Consider the following 23,348-nt stretch of genomic DNA (forward strand, 5'->3'; position numbering starts at 1 on the left):
GAGTGACGCTGCCCAAGACGAGTATCTGCAGGGCCTAACACTACCCCAGGTGTCGCCAGAATGGAATGAGGCATTATCCGCTCCTTTCACCAGAGAAAACGTGAAGACGGCCATTAAGGCCCTGAAGCCCCACAAGGCGCCGGGTGCGGACGGGTACACAGCCATCTTCTATAAAACCTTTGCCTCTGAACTCTGCCCACATCTGGTGCAACTATTTAATCACATGGCTGAGGAGGGCGGGTCGTCCCGAACCATGGCGGAGGCACTTATCTCTATCATCCCTAAGCCAGGTAAGAACCCTAGTCAGTGCGCATCCTACAGGCCGATTGCCCTCCTGAACCTGGACGCAAAGCTTTATTCTTCCATCATCGCACATCGCCTTAACGACCTCATACCGGCTCTTATAGACCCGGATCAATCGGGGTTCATCAAGGGGCGCCAGGCTCACGATAATACCCGGAGGGTGATCCATCTTATCGAAAAAGCCACCAAATTCAATATTCCTCCGGTCCTAGTGGGACTGGACGCCGAAAAGGCGTTCGACAGGGTGGACTGGGGGTTCCTCTTTAAGACTCTGACTGCATTCGGCTTCTCCTCTCAATTCATAACGATGATTCGGGCGAACTATCTCTCCCCCCGATCCCGTGTAGCGGTGAATGGTCGATTCTCACAATTCTTTGATCACTCTAGGGACACTAGACAGGGTTGCCCCCTTTCCCCATTGCTCTTCGCCCTTAGCATTGAACCCCTGGCGGTTGCGATTTGAGCCGACCCTGACATCCGCTGGATACCCTTCACGGGGGGAATCCCACAAAATCGCCCTCTTTGCAGATGATGTCCTGCTGTCCCTTTCGGATCCGGCCCATTCTCTCCCACAGGTACAGACAGCACTATAACGCTTTGAGGCAGTAGCAGGCTTCAAGGTCAACTATGATAAATCCTATGTCCTCAACCTCTCGATCCCACAAGCAGAGATCCCTACCCTCCGGTCGCTCACCCCCTTGCCATGGACAGATTCCTCCATTCAATACATGGGCGTCCACTTGACCCCCACACTGAAGAAACTATACGCTGCCAACTTCCCCCCCGCTACTAACCAGGATCCAGTCAGACTTGGCCAAATGGAAACCCATGTTCATCTCCTGGCTAGGGAGGATACACGCAATCAAAATGACCCTCCTCCCCAAGCTCCTGTACCTCTTTCAGGCCCTTCCCATAGATCTAGATGCGGAATTCTTTCGGCGCATACGGTCGATGCTGCTGCGCTTTATTTGGCAGGGAGGACGTGCGCGGCTATCTTTCGCCACCCTACGCAGACCGAGGGGGGAGGGAGGGATGGGACTGCCAGATATGCATCTGTATTACAAAGCTGCACAACTCCGCATTATAGTAGAATGGTCACAACAAGAGTCAGAAAAACACTGGTTACATATGGACAGGAGCGTGGCGGGGAGGTCGATCTGGGATTTGGTGTGGAAGCCCAAGTGTGACCGACCAAAGAATGTCTACCTCAGCACCCCTACTAGCACAGTATTGAAGGTCTGGGACTCTATCTCCGCTGACGATCGGTGGACCACCTTTCCCTCCCCCTTCACTCCAATTCACTTCAACCCTGCCTTTCCGCCGGCATCCCACGAGGGGCCTTTCACGGCGTGGAAGGACGGAAGTTGTCGAGCTTTAACCCATCTGTTCCACACGGGAAACAACCGTTACAACGCAACTATTACAACGCACACCATTACAACGCAGATTAATTTACAACGAATACCTTTACAATGCATGACATTACATATCAGATGCTATTACAACGCATGCCATTACAACGTAAGTATAGGTAAGTATATCATTTTATTTAACCTTTTTTTTTAATTTCAAAAATATTAAAAATAAATAAAATAAATTAATTAAAGTAATTTTATATTTATAGTTTGGGTTATGGGGTACTGGCGTATTTTTAGGGTTTAAGGCTAGGTTTGGGTTTTGGGGTAAAGGGGTATTTTTAGGGTTCAGGGCTGGGTTTGGGTTTTGGGGTACAGGGGTATTTTTAGGGTTCAGGGTTGGGTTTGGGTTTTGTGTACAGGGGTATTTTTAGGGTTCAGGGTTGGGTTTGGATTTTGGGGTACAGGGGTATTTTTAGGGTTCAGGGCTGGGTTTGGGTTTTGGGGTACAGGGGTATTTTTAGGGTTCATGGCTGGGTTTGGGTTTTGGGGTACAGGGGTATTTTTAGGGTTCAGGGTTGGGTTTGGGTTTTGGGGTACAGGGTTATTTTTAGGGTTCAGGGTTGGGTTTGGTTATTGGGGTACAGGGGTATTTTTAGGGTTCAGGGCTGGGTTTGGGTTATGGGGTACTGGGGTATTTTTAGGGTTCAGGGTTGGGTTTGGGTTTTGGGGTACAGGGGTATTTTTAGGGTTCAGGGTTGGGTTTGGGTTTTGGGGTACAGGGGTATTTTTAGGGTTCAGGGCTGGGTTTATGTTTTGGGGTACAGGGGTATTTTTAGGGTTCAGGGCTGGGTATTGGTTTTGGGGTGCAGGGGTATTTTTAGGGTTCAGGGCTGGGTTTGGGTTTTGGGGTACAGGGGTATTTTTAGGGTTCAGGGCTGGGTTTGGGTTATGGGGTACTGGGGTATTTTTAGGGTTCAGGGTTGGGTTTGGGTTTTGTGGTACAGGGGTATTTTTAGGGTTCAGGGTTGGGTTTGGGTTTTGGGGTACAGGGGTATTTTTAGGGTTCAGGGCTGGGTTTGGGTTTTGGGGTACAGGGGTATTTTTAGGGTTCAGGGCTGGGTTTGGGTTTTGGGATAAAGGGTATTTTTAGGGTTCAGGGCTGGGTTTGGGTTTTGGGGTACAGGGGTATTTATAGGGTACAGCAGTGGTTCCCAAACTTTTGACTCCTGAGGACCCCCATTGAGTCACCACTGGAAGCCGAGGACCCCCAAGCAATTTGTATGAGTTAAATTTCAAATATTAAAAAAGTACTTAGGCGCAGATTTACAAGTGACGCATCCATGCATTTCAGCAGGGATGTGCCACTTATTGTGCACCATGCATCCGCCACCATTGATGCGCCGCATTTAGAATGCTGCGCCTCATGGGGCAAAAAAGCACAGATGCATGACGCATCTGTGCCGTAAAGGTGACGCATTGCTGTAATTGCGCCGCAAGCGCGAAACAGAACCAGCAATGCTCCGGGGGCCCTATCTTGTTAATGCTGCGTCAATCCTTACGCCTGCTTCAAGCAGGCGCAGGGTTTTGACGCAGCACGGGCCACAAAGTGACTGAGTGAAATCTTGTAGATTTCACTCAGCCACTTTTAGGAGACGTTCCTGTGCCGGAACACCTCCTTCTGGTGCAGGGCTTTACAACGTGGCACATCTCCCAGATGCGTCATGTTGTAAATACCCTGCAACATTGCGCGTCTTTTGCGCCGGCGCTGCATCACGAAAGTGACGCAACAGCGGCGTAAAAGAGGCGCAAGAGGCTTGTAAATCTGCCCCTAAGGATTTTGGGGCCAGATGTACGACCATTTCATTTAGCGGCTCGCAATTGGCGACACATTGCGAGAGGTACATTGCGAGTCGCTAAAATGAAATGTACAACAGTGTGTTTAACACTGTTTCGGATTCCCAATGGGGTCGCAAATTGCGAGGTTCATTAATATTAATGAGCCTCTCGCAATTTGCGAGCCTATTGGGATTGCCAGCCCTTCTAGGTATGGTGGCCTGCTGGGCTCTGCAGGCCACCATGTCTGCGACTGCTTTTAAATAAAGTAGTTTAAAAAAAAAATGCAGCCCATTTACCGTGCATTTAAAAAAAAATTAAAAAATGAAACGTTTTCGTTTCATTTTCCAAGGGCAGGCGGAGGTCCCTGGGACCACTGCCTGCCCTTAAAAAATTATTTTGCATGCATTTGCAAAGGGGAAGGGTCCCCTGGGGACCCCTTCCCATTTGCAAATGCATTACCATCTACTTGAAGTAGGTGATAATTGCGAGTGTTTTGCGACCGCAAAGCATTTGTACATGGTTTAAGACTCGCTATTTGGATGGGAATGCCCCTTCTAAATAGCAAGTTGCAAAACCTATTTAACGAGTCGCAAACAAATTGCGACTTCGTGAAATAGGCAATGTACATGACCCAATACGTTTTTGCATGTGAAAGCGGGTTCACGTACCCGTTCGCGCATATAAAAACGGATCGTACGTCTGGCCCTTAGTATTTTATATTGAATAATAGCCCCTCTCTCACATGTATTTCATTTGTTTTATAGCATCTCTCATACCATTGTAGGATGTCAGAGTACTTCGCGGTCGAAGCGCCTTGGGACCCTACGGGTAAGTAGTGCGCTATATAAATGCCAATACATACATACATACATACACATCACACACATATAGAGATATTGAATCATACATGTAAATCAGTGTGTATATAAAATGTTTAAAGAGTGCTTGGTCTGGAAAAGCACAAACTCAGGATTCAGAACTAAACACAGTGGCTAGCACTGACTTTAACATTAAAAATGTATTTCCACCCAAATAAATCTTTTTAGCAGCTACAGGATAATGAATAACTGGGAAAAAACACAAAAGTTACTAACTGGTACCATGCAGTTTGCAAGCAGCTCTTTCATGACAGTTTATAGGTCCCTCTGCTACATTACAATTGTCAGTTATGAAGTGCACAGTAACATAAGAATCTGTGTCAAAAGCAGTAACCACGAACCTATGCACATAAAATGCTGCTTTTTAAAATGCATGTTATACGTTCTTTGCAGTAGGCAAATTAACCCTCTGTGCTACATTAGTTAAGTCAAAGCTGCCACTGAACAAAACTCATCTCTCTCCAGCAGGTAGATTAATCACTGGCTTTATCTTGACACTTTTATTGTTGCTAGAAAGCTGCTAATTATACAATAAACTTTTCTGTGCTTTTAAAACTGTTGCCTGCGGACCCCCTGGGAATGTGTCACGGACCCCTGGGGGTCCGCGGACCACAGTTTGGGAAACACTGGGGTACAGGGTTGGGGTTGGGTTTGGGTTTTGGGGTACAGGGCTATTTTTAGGGTTCAGGGCTGGGTTTGGGTTTTGGGGTACAGGGGTATTTTTAGGGTTCAGGGCTGGGTTTGGGTTTTGGGGTACAGGAGTTTTTTTAGGGTTCAGGGTTGGGTTTGGATTTTGGGGTACAGGGGTATTTTTAGGGTTTTGGGGAACTGGGGTATTTTTAGGGTTCCGTTTTAAAATAAATAATTAAAAAAAATTAAAAAAATTAATTGTAATAATTTTATTATTTACTAATAATAGTTCTTTTAAAAATAAACTTAAAGTAATTTTTTACCCTACACTATCCAGCACTTACCCTACTATTACACTCCCCTGGAGTTAGATTTTTTTTTTTTAAATACCTAAACTATTTTTTAAAGTATATATATATATATATATATATATATATATATATATATATATATATATATATATATATATAATGTACAAATTAATTATTAAAAAATAATTTAATTTATTAAATTAATTACATTTTATTTAATTACTTTTTTAAATAAAATAATATACTTACCTATACTTACGTTGTAAAGGCATGCGTTGTAATAGCATCTGCTATGTAATGTCATGCGTTGTAAAGGCATTCGTTGTAAATGTATCTGCGTTGTAAAAATTGCGTTGTAACGGTGTGCATTGTAAAAGTTTGCGATGTAACGCCATGCATCCGTTCCACACTTATGACCCACTTACTTTTGATAACTGCAAGAAGGACTACGGGATAGTGGAGACTCAACGATACCACTACGCCCAACTACTCCACAGGGCTCTTTCGCCGCAGGTACGGGAGGCGGCTACCCGACCCCTCACACCCTTCGAGAACTTTCTGACCAAGACAGCGTCTATGAAGGGGGCGATCACTTTCATCTATCGACTCCTCCTCACTACGACCACTTCCCCTAGGCCTAGGTACATGCATACATGGGAGGGGATCATCCAACACGACATCGCTGACAATGAATGGTCTCACCTATGGTCCGACATTGCTAAATTCAACCACTCGTGGAGCTTAGGGAGGCACATATGAAAACAGTGATGGACTGGTACCTATACCGATCGAAATTGAAACTGATCTTCCCGGGCACTTCCGACAGGTGTTGGAGGGGCTGTGAGTTGCTGGGGAACTTCCAGCATATCTGGTGGGACTGCCATGTTATGCGCCCGTTCTGGGAGGAGATCCTGGCACAAGTTAAAGATGTTCTGGGGTACCCCATTCCTACCACAATGGCTGCCACCCTGCTGGGCCTACGGGTCCCCGAGCTCGAACACCAGACTAGGGCAGATAAGAGAATAATGTGGCTCTGTATTGGGGCAGCTAAAATTACTTTAGCGGCAGCCTGGAAAAAGAAGGAGTCCCCGGCCACCTCGCTTTGGCATTCGAGGTTGTGGAAATTACTCAGTCTGGTAAGAATGGCCGACATCTTTCTAGATGACTTCAAAAATTTTGAATTTCGCTGGGGGCCGCTAGTGATGTTCCTCTCCCAGGGCCTGCCATCTGCAGTCTGCCCGCCCAGCGTCCGTAAGCTCCACCTGTTCCAGGTTTAAACCCCTGTCACAACTTAACTAATTCTTAGCCTACGTTATTTTGCAACCACCACTAAAGGAGGGAGGGGGGAGGGTGAGGGAGGGGAGGGGGGTAGTTCTCTGTGTTTTCTTTGTTGACTATTTCATCCCACTAAGTGCACTGTTGCACTGACAGCATAGAGTCCTATATCCACAGCAAGATTCCTTGCATTCTCATATGCCAATTGGCCCACCTTGCTGGGGGGGCTGATTAAGGCGCCCTGTTGATTGCTTCTGGCGCACATCTGACTCATAGTGTACCGCCCAGGGGGCCACTGACTAATATCCTATATGATGGCACCTTGGCAATACCCTGGGCGCCCAGATGATGACACTGCCTTCTATGCGACAGCCAGATTTGACTCAGCTGGGTTGCGCCTGGACTCATGAAATGCATACCCCTGCGCGGGTTGACTTGCGGGATTGTCGCATGTTCTTTCCATGATTCCCCTTTCCCTTTTTCTCATTGATCAATAAAAATACTTTTGACAAAAAAGAAAGGGTGGCTTTCCAATAAAACTACGTCCAGCTGAGACAGGCCAGTTTTGCAAAGACTGGATTCGGAATGACTATTCTGGATTGTGTATGTGCCCCCTTTAGCCAAATGGTAAGATTTTCCTGAGTCAAGGGTCTACTTCCCCATCAGCATAAGCCACCTTGTTGTGGCTTCAATCAATGTCTTCCAATGTGGCCAAAGGTTCAAAGGCATTATTGATTGATATGTTATACCTATGTCTGATTGCAATGGAGTAATTGTTGGCCTCAGCACTATTTGCCCTAGGCAGCATAGATGGTCTATAGAAATAGCCCAGAGGCAGCACATGGGTAGAGCCTGTTTTTTTAAAAATATTTAAAAAAAAATGTAAAAGTGATTTTACCACCTTCTGAGTTCTGAAGTTGACAGTCTCCTTTCTGCCGGGATCTATCCAAGGGATTCCTCGAACCATCAAGATTTCAGAAGATAAGGGTGACATCCATCCAACCTTACTTTTGAGCCAGAAGATTGTTTTATTCTTCAGTCCGACAAAATCGATGTGGGGATAGGATATTGGAAATTTTTTCAAAACCAATACATAAGGGCTGCATTCAGGTGGAAGTTGAGTAAAAATGTGTGCTTTCTCTGCAGGTTTTAAAGTTTCACTACTTGGTCCATTCCTGGCAGTCTCACCTTGTCCGGAGTTTGCTAGGAGCCTTGTTCCCTTCTGATTCTCCTTTGGGACCATTGGACGTTATTCAAAGTTTTCAATGGAGAGGGCGTGGATCTGGCCAGTTTCGTAATATTCTCGGGTGCTGATGAAGACACTCCTGGCATACAGAGTTTAGTAGCACCCCTGTTAGTTGTAGTAAGGAGTGAGAGAGGGCCAAGTTACTTAGTTTAATGGTCCCCAAGCGTGCATAGATGGGTTCACATTTACTTGATAGAAGATCCAATATGGAGTCCTTGAGATTGCTGAAAAGAGCATTTAACCTAATCTGCGATCCATGTCTGTTATTATCAATGGTCCCCAAGCGTGCATAGATGGGTTCACATTTACTTGATAGAAGATCCAATATGGAGTCCTTGAGATTGCGGAAAAGAGCATTTAACCTAATCTGTGATCCATGTCTGGTATTACTCTAACCCCCATCTCCTGGAATTTGAGCATACGGAATGTTATTTGCATGTAACTCATTTCACCAATGTAGTGATGCAGATGGTTTGCACAACCGTATTACAGACTGATCAAAGATTACATTGCAGTTACAGAGCAGAATCATCTGGTATTGTGGAACAAAAGAATGGTATCATTAAGTCCAAACTGGCAAAAGTGTGTGCTTTGACCTCCTTAAAGTGGTCAGATATGTTTGGTGATGATGAGCATTCGAAGAACACCAGACAGGAAAACAGGACTATCACCGCATTAGATCCTGAAAGACAGGGAAATGGGATTACCAGCTATACCTGCAAAATGCCCTTGTGAATATTGCAGATGACATACTATTTGATTACTGCAAAGAACTGGCTGAGGCGGTTCATTCTGTCTCTCATCAGGTATCAGCGGTCACACCAGTCTTCCATCAAGAAATGTACCACGACCTCAGTCCCAAAGATTGGGTGGTCATCAAGAAACATGTCTAGAAGACTTGTCTTGAACACAGGTGGAAAGGCCCCTTCCAAGCGATTTTAACTATGAACACTGCTGTTAAATGTGTTAGAGTTGCAAACTAGATTCATGCCTAACACACCAAAAGTGTGATCAATCCAGAGGAAATGCCTTTGGTCTTTAATCCTGAGAGAAGAGCTTTGGTGGTCACACAGCTAGAAGAGAGACCTCCCAGACCAGCAACACCAGTGCCAGTCTAGCCACAAGAAGAATAAAGGGGTGAAGATCAGAAAAACAAGGCACTTAGAACTCAATGAAATTGAAGCAGGGATCGAAGGCCAAGTTGAAAGTACTCAAGAGTGGTGTGAAGAGATGAAAATAATCCAGGTGAAGGAACGAATACAGGAGTAAGGAGAGTAAATAGACCAGCAGATTGGCCAAAGAGTTATGAAAACAAGTACCCAAGGAGGAGTATTTCAGTAGCTCGAATTCTAGAACATATACCTGAAGATGATAAAACAGACAGAGAAAGTGGTACAGATCCAAATCAACAAGTAATCTGGAGATCCAAAGAGCACAAGTACTTTGTTGCAGACACTCTGCACCTGAATGGTCCTATTATTTGAACACTGCTCTAATTGTTACAGTAGAAGACTTGAGCAACGTGAATCCTGAATTATTAGAGCCACCCTAAAAGCCAAAAGACATTGCAAACAATTTTTTGAATAATTATAACACTAAAAGAAGCTGAAAAGATAGTAAGAAGAAGACCCTGAATTAAAACTGGTAGGTTTATTATTTTAGTTATTTGTTTTTACAGAAGACTAATCTAGCCCTAAGAAAAGCTACAGAAGAATTAGGGATAACATTTTAGAAGAACACAGAGTAGGTTTAGGATTGTCTTTTTAGAAAACTGAATTGCAAAGAAAAAAGGGGACGCCAACTGTATCAGAGAAGCCACTCAATCAAAACATTGAACTGGGCTTTGTTTGACTCATTAGAAACGTGGGATCGCTTTTTGTAATAACAGTAATAATGATCACTATAGTACTTATAGGGATTTATTTAACACCTGAAACTGAACATAAAGCAAAGAACCTTACTAATACACACACACCTTAACTTAGAGGAAGTTTTAATTATGCTTTTATAAGCTGTGAAAATGGATGAATAGTCAACTACCTTAATTCTAAGTTAGTTCAAGAATACACTAATGCTATGTATGCAAAGAACTGCTATGTCTGTCATTTACCCACTTCTGTTTCTGAAGAGTTTGCATACTATCACATACCTTTTGTCTTATGCCTTTTCCGTTTCCTGTAATCGTTAAAATAAAATATTAAAAAGGTCCTCCTCTATAAACTAACCATGATTTAGTACTTTCTAGAATACCCTTGAAAGAAAGCATGAACTTACACCCACAAGCCAAATAGATGGACAAAGCCTGGTATTATTTATTTCCACATACACCGATACATAGTACTATAAGGTCTATGGTTTTGCAGGACCGTCTTGCTTTAGATGTACTATTTGCAGAAAAGGGAGGAGTCTGTAGGATGTTGAAATTAACTTGCTGCTGTTCATACATACCTGATGAAAGTAAAGAAATAGAAAGTTATGCAAAGAACATTTTAGGGTTAGAATCAGAATTGCATGAATTTGAAACACCAAGTATGTAAGAAAATGTTGGAAAAGGTTTGAGCACCATTGGGAATTGGTTTTCAACGGCAGGGAAAGGCATATTAAAAGCTATATTAATGCTGATGGTAATTGTGGGACTTTGTCTAATATTTCCTAATGCTTTATTACTGAGTTGTAAATAATTCTTTAAAAAAAGACAGAAAAATGGATGGTATTATGAAGGATGACTACATGAAATCTCTAAAATTTAGGGGTTTGAAAACAGTGTGACCGGACTCAACTGATGACGGAAGGGCATTCTGAAACAAAGGCACATATGAAACCTCATTGAGTGATGTTTTAAAAATCATAAAAAGGGAGGGACTGTTAAAGTCTAAATTTTTCATAAAAATTGCTGTGGTTAACAAGGCAGAAAATGTGCGAGATATTTGAAAATGCATTTGATGTTATCATATCTGTAAGAAAGAAAATAGAAAACATAGAAAATTATTCTTTAAAATGTGCTAAATAAATAATGTAGCTTTAACCCTAGGAGAAGATGCTTTTTGAATGTCTCAAAAAAATGTGCAGCTTAAATTAGTAGGCTCCCATACCTAATGTGCTACTACGACTAGGCCTGAAAATATTTTATGGACTCCTGCTCGACATTAAAAATAAAATGCCTTTCAGAAACTGCTGACCTAATCCTCTAACTGTAAAATTGTTCATCACTTTTAAATGTGCTGTTTTAAGAGAATTTGTTTTTTTTGCTTTCTCACACAATATGATTTCCCTCATTTCCCTAAACAATGTAGTCTGCTTTATTTTATAATGAATAGAGCATTAACAATGTTGAACTTATTGAAGATGTTTGTTTGCATGGTCTCATCAAGACTTACTGATTGAAATGTTTCACTGCATTAGACTAGCTATTTGTCTACACAATGGGATTACTGACGACAGCTAACAGAATAGGCCTGACTAGGTTCTCTTGCTGTGAAATAAATCATTAAAACAATTGCAAACCTCTCATCATTGACTGAGCATTAAGTTACTGAAATGTGATAATTATATTAGTAACAAAATGTGTTACAGCTCCATTTTACAGTGGCCAAGATCTGTTGGCCTGAAGATGGACAATCTTTAAAGATAGGAGGCTTTTGTTGTGAGTGCTTTGGGTCTGCACTGGTCATCAAATTGCTCACCCAAACTTTGGTTGCTAACAAGGTCGCGGGCAATTAGGCACCAAACTGACCCCTTGTGGGTTGGGAGTTGTGGACGAGGGCGAGTGATAAGTGGGAAGGGTGCAGGTAGGGGGTGAGGAGGGGATGTAGAAAGATTGGGCATGTGGGGCATTTATTTTACCTGTAGTCTTATAATTATAACAATCCTTTGTGTAAGGAAGTAGTGAAACAAAGAAACTTCTATGTGGTTGGCATGGTTTTTGGCTCCTATAAACGCTTATAATCGAACATTACAAAACATGAAAATATAAGCACATTGTTTAGGGGGACACTTAAATAACTTAGCAGTATTCTTCAACATATCTATCTAAAATATAAATTGCAACATCATTACCCCAGACAGAAGATGTGCTTTAGATATGGACGTATTTGGTGTTCATTGCACACGTGCATCAAAAATATTGAACAAACCAATTTTGTTATTTATTTTTCTCCAGTTGCTGGTTTCTTCACCTCTGAATGCCTTGTGGTACATTCATGTATTATCATTCGCTCACATTTAGTGCATTGTAGAATGTATTGATTACTGGATTCTTGAAAATGTCAAGTAAAGTTGTTAGGGAAAAAAATATATTCACTTTGGCTCACCTTAACATTCCTCGCTTTAGTATCTCCCATTCGGGCACTCTGGCTCCCTCTGCGCTAGGATTTTATCTTTGATATAGCCCTGCAGTGAACCTGTATTCCATCACAAGCCACATGACCCTCTTTAAGCCCTTGTTGCCAAAACTTTGTTCCTATATTTAAGCCATCTTCATAGAGCTGTGAAAGCTGTGCTCAGAACACCTTATATAAGTAGTATACAAGCCACTCCAAATTCTTGTACTGAGAACATTTAAATCATTTTAAACATTATTATGTTGTTTGCCACATATTTTTCTCTTTTTTTCTTACAGAAACTTCCCCCTGTACTTACTCTGCAAGAATTGGAAGAATATAGAGACAAATTAAAGAAACAGCAAGCTGCGGTAAGTACATTGTTTTTTATTTTAAATCTGTTTCATAAAATCAAATATACAATCAACTTAGGTTGGCGAACTCAGTGTAGTCGCATCATAGCATGCAGTATAATGTACAAGAGTTACCTTTCATCAGCTGTAGTGCACCGCCTAGGGTCATGACCTCCAGGCCTCTTGGCACCTCCATGAGCTATCTCCCATGAGAAGCCTATAAGTATTGTCAAAGTCTGGGTGCTTCTTAAGTTATGCCTCTGGCTCCATATTCTAGTTTGCCAGCATTGCTGCCCACCTCTTATAGTTTATATGGACTCAGAATGGTCTTTGCTTCGATTTCAGCTATCTGTCTTTATTCTTTTTGGGTCATAGTAAGTTTATGGGTGAGTTTGCTGTTTGTTGACGTTTACATTGTTTCTAATTAGGTGGATGTGCTGCTAAAGAAACACGGTTTATGAGTCCTGTGTTGGTTTTAGAATTGTTTACTGCTACTTAAAGTTACCTTGGATTCCCAGGCTGACAATGTTTTGATGAACTCTGAAAGCAATGAGAGGAACACGTAACAGCATCCTGATACCAGTCAGTTTTTCTTTTATATTATCAGGGTTTCTAAGGTCATATTGTTTTTCAGAGGGCTCCTGCTGAGGAGACCCACCCTGTGATTTTGATGCATTCTACTTATTATATTTTGATTGTTTGCTACCCCATTTCATTTTAGAAGAATCTGGTGCTTTCTTTGAGCTATCCTTTACAGGATTACGTGTCACTTGTGGTTTCCCAGGTTTAGCTCCCAAGTTAACTCTACCCAGAGAAGCATAAGGCTCTTCGATAATCTTAGGTAGTTCTTGCTCCTGTTGTGCAAGAGTGAATTCCCTCAGGCGTTTGTGTATAGCCATCTCTGCTGCCTCCCCTTTTACGTTACCAAACATAATTGCTGGTACATGTGCAAAGTTGCCAATCAGTTTCATCCCCAAGTCCAAGGCAGGCTCTGCCCCGTTCTCATTCTGAATGTGTTCAATACATCGGAAATAACTGCTATTGAGGGTGTAAACTGCAGTGAAAACTATACTCCAAGTTGTACAATCCTCTATTGGGGGAGCTATCCCCATTGGGAAGCAAATTGTTAGTATTCAATGTTTTTCCTGATGGTCGGTATGGGGAAATGCTCCTTCATGCTGTGCTATTTTCTGTGCTATTTAGAACAGCATTTGCTCATGTTTAGTGGGCATTCTTCCCATAATCTCGTTCAGCATTTGTGGGCTGATATTTGTTGTAGTCATTTGAAATTGACCAGCTTGAGGACTCCATGCAGGTTGAATTGTAAGAGTTCGCTACGGACTGTGTATGGTTTCTGAATAGTTTTACCATGTCTTTAATTCATAATTCTGCTGCTGGCAATGTATCAATTTCTAGTTGCGGTGTGTAAGCAGCTAGGACCGGCCAAGTCGCTCCTTCTCTGCTGAGTGTACCGAGTCTCACATTTGTTGGGGGAGAGAAGCAGGTAGGGAGAAAGTAAGAAAACACGCACACCTATAGAGTGCTTAATGCAAAATAATGCATGCGGAAGGATGCAAGTCAACTTATTGAAAGGATGATAAAACAGCTATGCTTTAGATCTAGGGACAAACTCAAGAAGAGTCAGGAAAAGTATCAATCCAGAAGCAAGCAGCTAAGTGACAAAAAAGCCAACCAATGATAAGGTATGGGCTTGCCCGTAATCCACTGTAAGTATTGTTATTGTCCACAATAAGTCTTCAAGTACAGATAGCTAACAGCTCTCTGTAGGTGAGACCTAAACATTTCTCAAACGTGTACTATTATTTTCCTATTGAGGACTGAGCTGTGGCCATCCTTGTGCCATGGATTAGGTATTGTGATTGTTCTCAGGATTCGTGTGTTGAACAAAGAATGTTACAAGGAAAGGTATTTACATTTGTTGTATTTCATAGAAGCTGAAGCAACAGTATGTTTCTATTTGCAAAAGTACTAAATCTGCTCTTGCATACATTTCAGTGGATATAGTGTTATTATTAACATACTGCATCCTGCAACATTATAGTTGAGTTCCCATTCCATAGCTTTGGGTCATCCAGAGAAAGCACACACTGTAGAACATTAGGGAGGAGCATGTCGAATGCCTTAAAACATCCAGAGAAAGTCACACTGTATAACATTAAGAAGGAGCATGCCTAATGCTTTAAAATTTGCAATATGCGAGGGAGCCATCGCCTGAGTCAGACTGCTCCAATGGGAAATTGTTTTCTAAGAGGGCGGATCAGCAATCATTTTGTTGCTTTTTTAGTAACCACGCGGTTGATTAAAAGTCTGAAAGCTAGCAAGAAACCAAAAAATAAATGAATACATGCACGTGAGACTGGGTTCCCTGTAAGGGACCATTGTGCCTGTCAATTTCTCAGGCACATTAATGTTTTCATATCTTTGTTGATAGGTATCAAAAAAAGTAGCTGACCTGATTCTGGAAAAGCAACCTTCTTACGTAAAGGTGAGAACTTACTTGTTTTTGAGCTAATATTTTCTTGGTTGTGTGATACTTGTTAATTTCTTTATACTTTCAAACTTGCAGTTTGGGAGAACATTCTCTAGTGTTTTCTTATACTTTCCCATACCCTGCTTAAAAAGATATAGGTTACTACTTGGACTATGTTTACAATGACAAACCTTTATATCGAGCCAGCAGATTTAGTCGAGCTACGATCACGGCAATTTGTTCAATACCTATGTCAATATGGTTTTGTCGATGTGAATGGTTGTCACTACACTGGCTGTAGGTGTTGATGATGTAACACTTTAAAATCTCAAAGTCTGCAAGTCAGTGGTGCTCGCATTTTAAATCGTATGTATCAATTGTAAAGTTCTTACATGAACACTTGGCGTGAATGCAACACCTTGGTTAGAACAATTGACTAGTCACACAAAAGTTCCAAACTAGTATTTGACTTTCATTTTATTTCAGCAGAATGCATTTTGATTGTTAATAGACCATATGTATAAGGGGTTATTTTTGCACACTTTCTATTAATCCGTTATGTTGTGAGAATATATGAGAAGCGAATTTACAAAGAAAAGCTTTTGGTTATTATTTCAATACCTAAGCAAGTACCTGTGTCAGTGTTTTTTTTCGAGCATACTATGTCTCTTTGTAATGGATTTGTGGACGAGGCAGAACTGCTGTGGTAAGATTCAGGCCATGTGTCTTCTCCAGTTCGAAATCCACCATTATCCTAAACCTCCAGTCCCTCTCCATGTTGTTTCTGCATTAGTGTAGGTCCTTGCACCAATGGTTTGAATGTGTTGTTCCTGTCGCTCTGCTTGAATTTGTGCCTCAAAACCAGTGCTCTCGGAAGCAACTCTCAGTGCCACCCTAGTTGACTCAGCTTCTCTGTACAAGATGCAATGCTTCCAAGACCCAACACCATTGACACAGTACTTTGCATGCTCTACACTCAGACATCTGGGACTGTGGAGGAGAATGCATTAATCTGTGCTCAAGGTGCTGCCAACCCACTTCCCCCCCAGTCCCGAAGTCTTTCTACCCATGTCCTCCTTGGCCTTGGCACACGTGAAGTGAAGCTGGCAGTGATAAGCCAGATGACTTGCTTCATAATGAAAAGTATCACATGATGTCCAATTGGTTAGGTACTCTACTGCTAGAGACTACACTCTACTTGGGTTCCAGGTCCTCTAACAGGTGTCGGTACACTGAAAGAAACCATCTTCAAGCTAACTATGTTGAAGTCTCTGTAACCTAAGTTAGAAATCCTCAAGTCCAGTCTTTTTTGTAATCTTTAATGGGAAGCATGTAGTTCATCCCCCTTTATAAGAAGGCCTTTTGTTTTAAGAATTGAAGTTTAAAAATGCCCTTATGTACTTGTCTGTTGCTTACATAGGCTAATGTTCATTCAATTATGGCAAGCTATGGTTTCTAACTCTTGTGCAGATTTTACTGCTGTGCATTACAGCCCCCTCACCTTTCTAACATGAATGAACAGAATTAATCTGAAAAGAGGCTAATAACGTCCAGGGAACATGTAGATCTAGATGAAGTAATGTTTATTTGCTTCGCCAAATAAGATTGCAGTCTTCAGACAGAAAGCTAAGGACGAAGTCACTGGCGTTCCTTTTTTCAAGGCATGTCAGCAACTCAGGCCACTTAATTCCAGCAAGTCAGGTGCCAGTCAAGTCCCATCTTGATTATGAGATCTTCAGGGTCTAGCTTGTAATTAACCATGTTTTCCCTTCCCGCTGATTTCCTGGTATGCCTGGCATTTGGAAGTCCAATGGTGAGATTATACCGGCCCATTTCCTGGCCCATTCATAGCAAAAGCCACAGTTGAAGAGTTGCTGCATAAATACAAAATTGACACAGTTACGGTAATATCAATGAGCTCCATTCAGGTGTTACTGGCCAGAGTCTAGTCATTCTTCCAGGTGACTAGGGCCAATTTTTCTGCTAAGCTTCTTAGCATTGGCTCTTTATCTTCTATCTCCGTGTCTCGGGTTACGTGGAAACCCATCAGGAAAACAGGTGAGATTAAGGCTGCAAAATGTCCAGTTACTTCTTTGGGAACCTGGCAGTACCTGCCAGTCCACATGAGGGTATGCACACCAGTGTACAGTAGGGGTTAGGAAGAAGGTTTTCTCTCACCACCATCACTTGTCAACTCAGTTATGTTGTTCTTGGTCAGGATTGCTGCACAAGTCAGCTTCCATAGCCCACACCTTCACTCTGTGTTTCAAGAGCTTCTGAAGTAGGCAAAGTTACTCTTTTTAGGAGCCATGCAGCATGTTCTGTCCTTTCAAAGGGACAGGGCTCGAGCCCCAACGCTTTACTAATAAGGAAAGCCAAAGGTGTACCTTGGCCAACACTAGATGATTTTGACATGCATCGGATCCTTCTCAAGTTGTTGTTTACTCCTACATCAGTCCTTTTAGCTGTTCATAACAGTGATTAGTTATCTCTGTTAACATGGCGTGGGAGTAAAACTGTACCCCAAAATTTAGACACCCTAAAATGTACCTAATTCGGTTTCCCCCAGTTTAGTAAGTGCATCAAGTCACCTCCTCATACATTTTATTACCACAGAAAAACCTTTCAATAAGTAATGGAGTCCACTCAATAACTGGAGTTCTAGATCAATTAAAAGTTAAAGGGTTTTAATAAAAAAATTCTAAATACGCAGTACAGAGTCAATGCCATGAAGGCTGTCTGATGCAGAGCTACATGCAAGAGTTTGTAAAATTAGAAAGTATTCAAATTCTAAAAATATATTAAGTCTCAATGAAAAGCAAGATCATAAGAAAATCGGATAGCATCCCTAGCAGGATAGAAAAACTCAGGAAAATCTCTGGCTCATTCCCAAAATCAAGGGTTTTGGATACACAATTCTGCATATAAAGTTAGTAAAAGGACAAAATTATTGTGGTATGAGCAAAAATAGCAATTCTTTAGCAAATCGCAACACAAGAATAATACATATAATTACCTTAACACACAACCCCCATCCCAATTCTTTAAAAAAACTATTCAGCACCATCTGTGCTAATGTCATGTGGAGAAGTACGACTAAATAAGAGACTTTGAACAGTAATACTTTCTCTCAGTGTATAAGTTCAGTGAAGAATTTAACGAGATAGATACTTGTTGCAGTCTTACATCTGCACCATGGTAAGATGAGCTCTAGCAAGACAACTAATCCAGTGGAAATAAACAGTTATGCCAGAAATGTAATCTCCCAAAAACACTTTAATACCTTCACTCCTACACATCATAGTACATTTTTTTAATCACACTTATTTTAATTTAGCCTATATATGTAGGAGCATGTGTAGAAGAAATGGCTTATTATACGTTATTGTTAGTGCACAAAAATAAACGTGGAAAAACATTTAACAATGACAGCAAGCATTTTTAATGTGCCTGTTATTCCGGATCAGTGAAAGTTTTTCTGGTCCATGATGTCATACCAGCTTTTTTAACAAAACACTTCAGTACAGCTATGGAAGTATTGCAATATTGCATTTTTAAGTGGCGTTTGTGGTGCTGTATAAGTCCAGTTGTTGTCCTTGCTTGTTAACTTACAAAGACCATGTCCAGATAGTCCTGACACAAGTGACAGCGCTTGGCACCTCCTCTGTTAGAATTCACTTGGGCCACTTCCCAGGGCATGTTCTTTCTGGTCTGTCCTATTAAAGGTGTGCTCCGCTAGAGGACATCATTCATTATTCATCTCACAAGGGCATACAGACCTTGATTTCCATCTTCGAGGTCCAGCAGTGACTTGACCCAGATGTGAAACCGCAGGTTCAACTTTCACTAAAGCAGGTTTGCCTGATTGTCAAACCCCCACAGGCAGATGAACCCAGCTATGGGGGAATGCCTGTTGACCCTGAACCCAAATGTCTCTTCCGAAAAGATGTCCTTGGCGAGGCCTAACACTGCTCATCTCTTTTTCGGTGGCACAGAGAACCTCCTGAAAATCTGCCAACGTATGTGCCTGTATCTTCAGAATGGGCCAGGAGAAAATGAATTAATTATTTTACATGGGGCACAACCAGTGGAGTTCATGCAGGCACAAAATGTGTACCTGTAAATTCAGTAGGACAGAAGTGGCAGGACAAGCTTTTTCAGACATTTCTGTAGCATGGGTGCAAAAAAAGCAGTGGTAAATGCATTAGGTTTCGCCTATGTAATAAATAATAAGTTGTTTTTTGTTCGAAGTTGTAGCTTGCTGAGTAGTTGTACAATATAAGTTACAGAAATTATGTTAAAGTGTTATGACTTGTTTATGTACAAAAAGGCAATATATTGTGCTGTTACAAGACATTTCACAAGCGCAGCGCTAGCACTGGGCAGACAAAAACTAAAAATGGTTGCAGGGGAAATAATCATTGGGGTACACAAATCTTTCTCTGAAAAAGTACAAAAAACAAAAGATGACTAAATAAGACAGGGAACATGTAAGCAGTAACTGATGATGTTATTAGTAATAGTGAAGGTTATAGTATAGGCAAGGATAACCAGCATTGGCATAGCCAATGTGTCTCGCCTTTTGGATTTCATAAGTGTTTAGTCAGAGCTATTGGCTTTTCCAAGGTATTTAAGCTATGTTGTAGAGTAGTGTGGCTGTTGTGCAGCATGTTGCAAAGTTATAATCAAAAGCGTTATGAGCATTTTTGTTACCTTGTATATAATCATAGCAGAAAACATTTAAATCGCCATGTATTATTAGTATGGTGCAGGTCCGGAAATGGTACTCATTATCCTGAATAAACAAGAATCAAAACAATATGCGTCATAGTATGCAGCAATGCAGCAGTTTAGAGAATAAGAACACGTCAATCATAATGCATATATCGCCATAAAAACACAGGGCATAGTGCTCTTGCGCATCTATTATACCCTTTGGGGTATCCAATACACCATGTAGACTGCAGAAGCCTCTGGGCGCCTCCTACACGGGCTGTAGTAGTTACTGAGTCCCAAAATGATGACGCAGGGCCTCCGTGGAGAACTCACCAGTCATGTATCTAGTTCAGCAAGCAACAACTAGTTTATAGTTCAGCAAGCAACAACTTTCCTGTTAAAAGGCGGTTGCTTCGCACTCCCACAATGCAGGTCAGGGAAAGGTGACGCTCGCTTGGTTTACTTGAAAACGAGAGTAATGCTGCGGGTGCCCTGAAGAAGAGCATTGTTTTGACCAGAGAGCAGATGTAGGTCTCTAAACTCACCACAAACTTCGACAGAACAAAGGTAGCTGAGGCGACAACCGCACTGGGCACGGGACACCGCACACAAACATTTTGCCACAGCAAAGTAAACAAGCGTGCATGCCTTGCGCTGAAAGAGGAGGAGGCAGCAGGTGGAGGGGAGAGTGGAGGGGGCCTGCGCCTGTTTCCCTTGCGGAAGCAAGCAGGAAACATCAGTTAATTGCAAACTGATGGTTTCAAAGCTCGCTCCCGCAAGGGAATTGCCAAAAGTGCACGTGTTGCCATTCGTAGCAATGCAATGCGTGCACGTTTTTGGGCCAAAAACTGCATTGACTACTAAAGGTCTCCTTCTACGAAGAGCATCCATCCGCGCTGCGTAGGCGAGACCTAAAAACTAAGAGTGTGGCGGTTGAGCAGGGTTAAATAAAGGTGAATATTAGTGCTATTGAAATTAGGAACTCTACTGGAATTCAAGCATATTTATTGAAATTATGTGAGAAATACACGTTTGTAAGGCCATTTTGTAATGTAAGTTATTCTGCAAAATTGCGTTTTGTAGGACAAGTTACAAGTTGAATCAATATTGCTGCAAAATAGGGGAAATGGAATTGGTGAATTTTCACTTATGTTGGGGGTCAATAAAACTTTGTGCACACAAAGCATTGTCAACTGCATAATTAATCAAACATAACTTTGTGAATCGTGCCCGATACTTCTGGTAGAGTAAATAAATCTACCTCAATGTAAAAATAAACATTACAGCACTTAAAAATGACCAGGGGAGCTAAGGAGCTATAACAGTTTTCTGTGGGAAATGGACTTGATATTTTACCTAGCCAACATTACAGCACTTAAAAACAAGCATTTGCAATGCAATAGGTCTCGCATTAGGAAAGTTTGAGCTATTGGTATTGTAAATGACATGTTTATTTTATGTGTTGGTTTTGAAAATAGCAAAATTAATAGCTTTGTCATTTACAATGCCAATAGTTATAACTTTTGCAAATGTGACACCTATAGCATTTGTAATGATATATGTGTTGTATTTACGTGACTTGCATGTATTGATCTTACAAATAACAATGACTTAATTTTTTAAAAATAATTAATACTTAAATAAAAGTTATTGTAATTTATAATGGCAATAGCTTATTTTGTAAATAACATTTGTGAAGATTATGTTCAGTGTATTTTATTGTGACGAAAATCCAAGAACAGAAGTGAAATTTTAACATCTTTTTGTGACATTTGTAATAAAGCTTGAAACATTGAGAAAACATATTTGAACCAGTTGTTGTTGAATGGTTGTACAGATTGATGCTCTGGTGGCGCTGAGTAATGTTGTGGAGGCAAACGAGTGATGCTGTTGTGGTGCTGTGTGATGCTGTATGCTATGCTATGTTTTGTTTTGCTATCCTATGCTTTGTTTCGTTATGCTATGCTATGTTTTGCTATGCTATGCTATGTTATGCTATGTTTTGTTATGCTATGCTATGTTTTGTTATACTATGCTTTGTTTTGTTATGGTATGCTGTGTTTTGTTATGCTATGTCTTGTTATGCTATGTTTTGCTGTGCTTTGCTATGCTATGTTTTGTTATACTATGCTTTGTTTGATTATGCTATGTTTTGTTTTATTGTGCTATGTTTTGTTATGCAATGCTTTCTTATGCCATGTTCTGTTATGTTATGTTTTGTGATGCTATGCTATGCTATGTTTTGTTGTGTTTTGTTATGCTATGCTTCGTTATGCTGTTTGGGTTTGTTATGCTAGGCTATGTTTTGTTGTGCTATGCTATGCTTTGTTATGCTGTTTTTTGTGTTTTGTTATGCAATGTTATGCTATGTTTTGTTTTGCTATGCTATGTTTGCTATCCTGGTGTGTGGTTGTGTGTGTGTGTGGGGGGTTGTGGGTGGGTGGGGTTGTGTCTGGGTGGGTTTGTGTGGGGTTGTGTGGGTATGTGTGTGCGTGGGGTTGTGTGTGTGTGTGTCGGGTTGTGTGTGCGGGGGGGTTGTGTGTGTGGGGGTGTGACGGGTTGTGTGTGTGTGGTTTCGTGCGTGTGTTTGTGTGTGGGGGGGTTGTGTGTTTGAGTGGGCAGTGTGTGTGAGGGGGCAGTGTGTGTGAGGGGGCAGTGTGTGTGAGGGGGCAGTGTGTGTGAGGGGGCAGTGGTGTGAGAAGGGAAAATGTGTGTGAGAGGGGGCAGTGTGTGTGAGGGGGCAGTGTGTGTGAGGGGGCAGTGTGTGTGAGGGGGCAGTGTGTGTGAGGGGGCCGTGTGTGTGAGGGGGCCGTGTGTGTGAGGGGGCAGTGTGTGTGAGAGGGCCGAATATTATCATGCACACATTGACACGTGCCCCAGTGATTTATGGCACAAAAAAGGCAGGTGTACGCACTGCCTACCCTTTCAACCATGCACAAAGTACGGCCAGGAGGAGAAATGCCTTCGTTATATATCACAGTATATACACCAAACCCCTCCTTCCTATTACAAACAAATGAGGCAGATTGGCATGGCCAAATCATGTTAGAAAGATAGGAGCCACGATAGGATGGGAGCCTGCTGAGGCAGTCAGAAAAAGCAAAGCTGCAATGAAAGACAAGCATACTTTCTGGTCCAGTAAAGTTCAGTGTCAGATTACACACGATAATGCCACAGGACTATCACTAAAACTGTTTTCATTGTCAAAAAGCAAAACAAAAGCCGGGCATGTAAGTGAAGCAATGTATTTACTGCGGGTGACAAAACTCCACTAGTCAGATGACCCTAGACTAAAATAATACACCATTATGAGAAACTCAACGAGTTTACCAGCACTCTCCCTTGGAATCATTTTAAAACAGTTTATAGCTATTAAGGTAATACAGACCCTCCAGGATTTCGCGATTTGCAAAAAAATCGCGAAATCGGCAGTTTTGTAAAAATGCCGCGATTTTTACAAAACTGCCCGCGAAATTTAGAAAATGCGCCCAAAACACTGAAGGCATGCATGTTTTACCCACAGTGGCAGGCTTCCCTCCCTCCCCCTCCCTGCCCCGGAGTGTTTCTCAGCCCGGGCTGAGACAGCCCCGGGCTGGCGGTACTTAACAGGTCTGTAAAAGACCATTCACTTG

At 41.8% G+C, this 23,348-nt stretch overlaps 1 protein-coding gene across 1 annotated transcript in view; it reads left to right on the top strand.

Annotated features, from left to right (window-relative positions):
• VPS50 (VPS50 subunit of EARP/GARPII complex) overlaps nucleotides 1-23,348 on the top strand; it is a 791,964-nt gene that overhangs the window by 71,170 nt on the left and 697,446 nt on the right. Inside the window, exons 4-5 of the mRNA XM_086941875.1 lie at nucleotides 12,456-12,527; nucleotides 14,962-15,015. Coding sequence (XP_086798001.1) covers nucleotides 12,456-12,527; nucleotides 14,962-15,015 — 126 coding nt within the window. The remainder of the gene's footprint in view (nucleotides 1-12,455; nucleotides 12,528-14,961; nucleotides 15,016-23,348) is intronic.

The sequence above is a fragment of the Lissotriton vulgaris genome, chromosome 10 (genome assembly GCF_964263255.1).
Source record: "Lissotriton vulgaris chromosome 10, aLisVul1.2, whole genome shotgun sequence".
NCBI classification, from domain to species: Eukaryota; Metazoa; Chordata; class Amphibia; order Caudata; family Salamandridae; genus Lissotriton; species Lissotriton vulgaris.